The 5,547-nt window shown below is 42.7% G+C and overlaps 1 protein-coding gene across 1 annotated transcript; it reads left to right on the forward strand.

The window, feature by feature from the left end:
* Nucleotides 1-3,662: 3,662 nt before the first annotated feature.
* LOC141025940 (uncharacterized) lies at nt 3,663-4,628 on the forward strand. Its single transcript, XM_073501873.1, has 3 exons — nt 3,663-3,737; nt 3,993-4,145; nt 4,527-4,628. The coding sequence occupies exons 1-3, from the start codon at nt 3,663-3,665 to the stop codon at nt 4,626-4,628; spliced, it is 330 nt and encodes a 109-aa protein (XP_073357974.1).
* Nucleotides 4,629-5,547: the final 919 nt, after the last annotated feature.

Here is a 5,547-nt window from a genome sequence, read left to right on the forward strand (position 1 = left end):
CTGATACCATCTCTGTAGCGACCAGACCTCAAACAGTCTAGTCTCTGTGCATCAGTGTCATCCCTGGATCGGTAATGCTGACACGCACAGTGCTTTGAAGGATTTATAACAGAGTAGCAATCACACACTTATTACATCGAATAGTTCAAGAGAACTCAATACAATAAATATGGCTTAAGGCCATCCAAAATACGATAACAGCGGAAGGCTTGGAAGATAAAGTGAGTCCATCAACTCCAACGGCATCACTGAGTATAAGACCACGACCTAAGGCTCCTTACTCGTCATCTCAAGAGTCTGCAACATGATATGTTGCAGCCCGAAAACGGGACAGCACATGGAATATGCTGGCAAAGTAACACATAGAGAGTAATGAACAGAATAATGCTATCACTACATGCATATTTGGCTGGTGGAAAGCTCTATGGTTACAGTTTTGCGAAAAGCCAATTTTTCCCTACCACAAAGGAATAAATTTTATTTAACTATCATGGTGGTTGCTAAACATTGAGAAGGTACCTCCAACTCAATCCCAATTAATAACGTGATTAACCCAATCAAATTAAATTAAGTAACATGATGATGAGATTCACATGATAATCTAAGAACTAGATACTCAAGATGTCCATAACCGGGGACACGGCTAATCATGATTAGTTTGTACACTCTGCAGGGGTTTGTGCACTTTTCCCCAAAAGACTCGATCGCCTCCGCTTGATTTCTCACACTACATGGTGTTTGAGAAATGGATGACCGAGACACAGTCTTTCAGAAACACTACTCTTTACTCCGGGTGGACAGTTACACCTACTTTCCCCTACATCTGCTAGCCCACCTCTTCAAGAGGTCATGTAACCTACTCAACTATGCTAGAGCCCATAATAGCTTGTGGCTGCACACGGAAGTTTCTAGCATGAATAATCTCATGATCCCTTTGAGTCTGGGTGGCGGTCCATAGGATGATCACACGGGTACTCCGGGATATCCAAAAATACAGGCAACACTGGGTTCTCCAGGTGCCTCAATCCACCCAGATGTAAATTAAAGTAGCCACCTTAAGTTGATCCATTAATTAACAATCTCACATCTGTCATGAAATACACACAAACCCAATCCACGTCTACGAGCATAGCATAGCAATATAAGTAAAAGTAGAAGTAACTTCCAAAGGTTTGATAGTAAACAGGGCAATAGGTACTACCTCAACTACTTCCCAAAAACCACATGCTAATCAGATCCTAATCATGCAATAGTTTGAGGATTGATCTAATGCAATAAAACTGGGTGGTAAAGAGGTATGATCAAAGTGTTACTTGCCTTGCTGATGATCCGTGAAACCTAGAGACTCGTAGTAGCACGCTTCGCACTCCGGGTACTCTATCGCAAAAAAACAATACATACATAAGCAATCAAGCAAGGGTGCATGAAATAAAACTCAAAATAAGAGATCTAACCAGAAAGTTCAACTTAAGAACTCCGGTTTGCAAAAAGAATCAATTCAAACGAAGCAACGAAGGTCAAACGGCGAAAAAAACAAGCTTCGTTTACCAATCTGGATCTAAATCAAATTTTACAGTAGAAAAAACTTGTTTGAGGTGGTTAAATGAAAAGAGAATTTCGAGACGAAACTCTAGGCGCTTGAATCGCCTGATTCTGATAAACGAGCGAAAAGTTATACTAAAATGAAAAACTGATCGGAAATCACGATCAGGAATAATCGCGGAAAATCTGAGAAAAAGAAAAACTGACGAACAGGCTAACGATCGAACGTTCGCTATCTGTAAAAAAATGAAAACCGTTCGTTAAAACGAACGAACAAACGAACGGGCGTTCGCTATTTAACTAAACCGGAAAAAAAATAAACCGATCTAATATAAAAAACGCATCTTGGTTTCGAAATAAAACCGAATGGTTTTTCGAGAAAAACCGGTGGCTACCTCGGTTCGCGTGACGGCGGCGGCGGCGAGCGGCTCCGGCGGGTGGCGGCGTCGGGCGAGCGGCGGCGGGGCTCCGGCGGGGCTCCAGCGGGTGGCGGGTCGGGCGGCGGGGCGACGCGGGCAGCGGCGCGGGCGGCGGCGAGGGTTTCGGGGCGGCGGTGACTTGGGCTGAGGCGGGGCTCGGGCCGCGGCTTTAAAGGCAAGCCGGGCTGAGGTGTCCGGGTCGGACACGGCCCGTCAGGCGGTTGACTTTTAAAAAAAATTAATTCGGACGTGCAGAAAAAGTAAGAAAAGAAATACTAAATGGACTTCGAAAATCCCGAAATAAATTTTCCCCGTCCTCTAAATATAAGCTGGACAAGATGAACATTTATTTGGGCCTAAAATGCAATTTTGAAAAATGCGTATTTTTCCTAATTCGAATAAAATCAAATAAAATCAAATATTTGTTTTTAATATTTTTCCTCCAATATTTCATTATTTGTGGAGAAGTCATTTTATCCCCTCTCATATATTTTGATATGAAATATTTTCAGAGAAAAAAATAATTAAAACAAATGATCCTATTTTCAAAATTTGAGAAAACCCAAATATGAAAATAACGAAATCCCCAACTCTCTCCGTGGGTCCTTGAGTTGCGTGAAATTTCTAGGATCGCAAATCAAAATTCAATAAAATATGATATGCATGATGATCTAATGTATAACATTCCAAATTGAAAATTTGGGATGTTACATAGATGGATTGATAGCCGAAGTTTACTGAGGATGTAGTCCTGGATCATGGTGAACTTGTGTTGCCATTTTGGTTGGATATTATGTGCACGCACCTGCATATATTAACTATATGTGCCTGAGTCGGGAAACATTAGCTGGTCACTGGTCAGATATTTTTCTACCACATGTAGCAATGGTCACGATGATTGACCCCTCTTAGATGCACCTTGCAGCAGGATATATAGTTGATGAGCACCGTCATGATGTCATTTTCAAACCTCCGGAGTTGTTTATGGTGACATGGGTACAAGCCCTTTGTCTTCAGGGATGTGTCCCGCAAGGTATAATCAAGATAGTGGTGGAGATCCTAGGATGCTTTGGCTGGTTATGTACACGATACCGTTGATTTCTTTTGCTAAATACGCATCTATAGGGCAGAAAACTAATGATAATTGTGAAGGTAAGATGCACAATCTGCAAAACTGCTTCCGTTAGGTTTTTCCTTTTCCTCTTCTTTATGGATAGATCTTGTTTTACTTCCGTTCCCATGATATAAGATAATGCATATGGAGAATGACCTTTACTTCTAAAATGAAGAAGCTATGAAGGTTCTAGCTTTTGCTGAGTAAATAGCATAAAACTACCACTTTTCGTCCTATGGTTCCAAAAAACCACCACTTTTTTGTTTGTGAATGATACCTACCACTTTTCTCGTCGGCTGTCTCAAAAAACCCAAATCGCCCGTTGCTAGCATTTTTAACCGTTTTCTGACGGTCTGGGCCCGCCTGTCAGGCCACGTCAGCGCCGCGCGTGACGGCGAGGCCGTTAACGGCCGTTACTCGGACCGAGTCGGTGCGTTCGGACCGCTCATTAAGTCGTCTCCCTCCCTCTCACTCTGCTCTCACTCTGCTCCCCTTCCCGCACTCATCTCTCTCTCGCTCTCACTCTCCTTTCCTCTCTGCTCTTGGACGCCGGCGGCGACTTGCGCTGTGGAAGCTCCACCGCCGCCATGCCTTCCTGGAATGACGGGGATACGAGCTTAGAGGATGAGTGCGACATCACAAGCATGGACATGGCTCTTTGGGTAAGTTTTTCGATTTGCTGAGCTAGGGTTAGGGTTCATCTAGGAGCTAGATTAGGTTAGTGTTCATCTTGGTGAGCTAGGGTAAGCTTTGTTTACTGTTATTTAGTAGGCAGGGTTATGGTTGTTGTTTCAGCTATGTTTATGTATGCTTGAAAACTAGGGTTTGGGTTAGGGTTCTTGCTGGATTGGGGAATTAATTTGTGATCTATGTCTGGTTCTGTGAGCTAAGGTGATTTTGTTCATGTGTTCATGCAGGAGACCCCTGACACCACCGTGGAGCCTCTTTTCTGTGGCCAGCTGGAGCTTTCTGAACCCACCTGCATGATGCACCACATGAGGCCAATTAAGTGTGTTGCATTTGAAGGAACCTTAACTGGAAGGCGTTTCTATGGTTGTCCAGTGCAGCAGGTATAGTACCTTAATTGGAATCATTTTCTTCTGAACCCACACATGTATTTACAAGGATGACAAGTTGTTGTTCTGAACCCACACAGTATTATGTTGAAAAGTTGCTCTTCTGAACCTACACTGTATTATTTAGGATGAACTGCAATATGCCTTGTATTAAGGTATTGAGGGATATGGTTACTATCAAAAATGCTTATGTATAGGAAGAATATATCTGTGAATGTACTTGTACAAGCAGGCTGTGTTTCAGTTATAGTTTGAGTTATATTAAACAACATATTCAGTTTACTTAAGCCTCACCTTTAGTTTCTTAGTCGGATATGATTTGTTGTTATGAATTTGAGTGCACTTAGTGATGTATATTTCAATTTCCAAATGCAGAGTGAAGGTGTTAACTATGGTGTTACTGAGTGGGTTGACAAGCCCTGGCATCCAATTCTTCAGAATTGCTTGTCCAGGCTGTGGGACATGTACCATGAATAGAATTGTGGCAGGGTAGTTGATAAGCAAAAGTATGAGAAGCATTTGGCCAAGCTTAAGACTGAAAATGACAAGCTGTGCATTGAGTACACAAAGCTTGTCCAAGATGTTTGATTGGCAGGATGGTAGGGTAGGCCACATGGATAACCAGAAGGCAGTTGAGGAGGAAGAATTTGAGAAGAAGAAGAAAGAGGTAGAAGAGAGAGCTAGGTTGGAGGTTCAGATGGAGAAGCTCAAACTTGCCAAGGAACAAAGGTGCATTTTACAGAGTCAAGCTGACATTATCAAGAATACCAGGAAGGCAAAGAAGGAGGTTGAACAGGAGAGAGATTTGCTTAAGATAGAGAAGGCCAAGCTTGAGCATGTGGTGAATGAGCTGCTGAGTGATGGGCATGCAAGCAAGGAGAAACTTGAGAAAATCAAGGCCATCCTTGATTCATGAAGTGTGTTCTGTAGATGGTGAAGTACATCCAAGGCCTTTATAAGTATGTGGCCTAACAATCTGATGTGAAGATATGGGGTGTACATTTTGGGGAATGTGAAGCTAATCTAGTCTATGTCTATGCCAATGTTAAGAACTGTAGTTATGCTGCTAGAACCTTTAATGCTAAGTTATGAACTAAGTTGTAATGACTATTCTGCCTGTATTTGAACCTCTTCTGCTATGTTATGGAGTCAGTGATAAGCACTGCTGGAGTATGCTATGTGTCTTTTTATGTTTAAAAGGTAGTTATGTTTATTAGTGCTTTGTACCTGGGCTTTGTGGCCCAGTTATATTTACAAACCTAGGCCTACTCCACCCACCCTCCACTGCTCATAAATAGCCTACTCCACCCACCCTCCTCCCTCCAGAACACAGCCGCCACACCCCACCTCTAGAAACCCTAGATGGATCCAGAGCTTGGGGAGGTGACAGATGAGG

Source organism: Aegilops tauschii, chromosome 6 (assembly GCF_002575655.3).
Source record: "Aegilops tauschii subsp. strangulata cultivar AL8/78 chromosome 6, Aet v6.0, whole genome shotgun sequence".
Taxonomy (NCBI): Eukaryota; Viridiplantae; Streptophyta; class Magnoliopsida; order Poales; family Poaceae; genus Aegilops; species Aegilops tauschii.

Bases quoted from the DNA above. Each gene is read 5' to 3' on its own strand.
- LOC141025940 (XM_073501873.1), top strand. From the start codon at position 3,663: ATGCCTTCCTGGAATGACGGGGATACGAGCTTAGAGGATGAGTGCGAC. The intron at 3,738-3,992 runs GTAAGTTTTTCG...GTGTTCATGCAG, and splicing joins GCATGGACATGGCTCTTTGG to GAGACCCCTGACACCACCGT. The intron at 4,146-4,526 runs GTATAGTACCTT...TTCCAAATGCAG, and splicing joins ATGGTTGTCCAGTGCAGCAG to AGTGAAGGTGTTAACTATGG.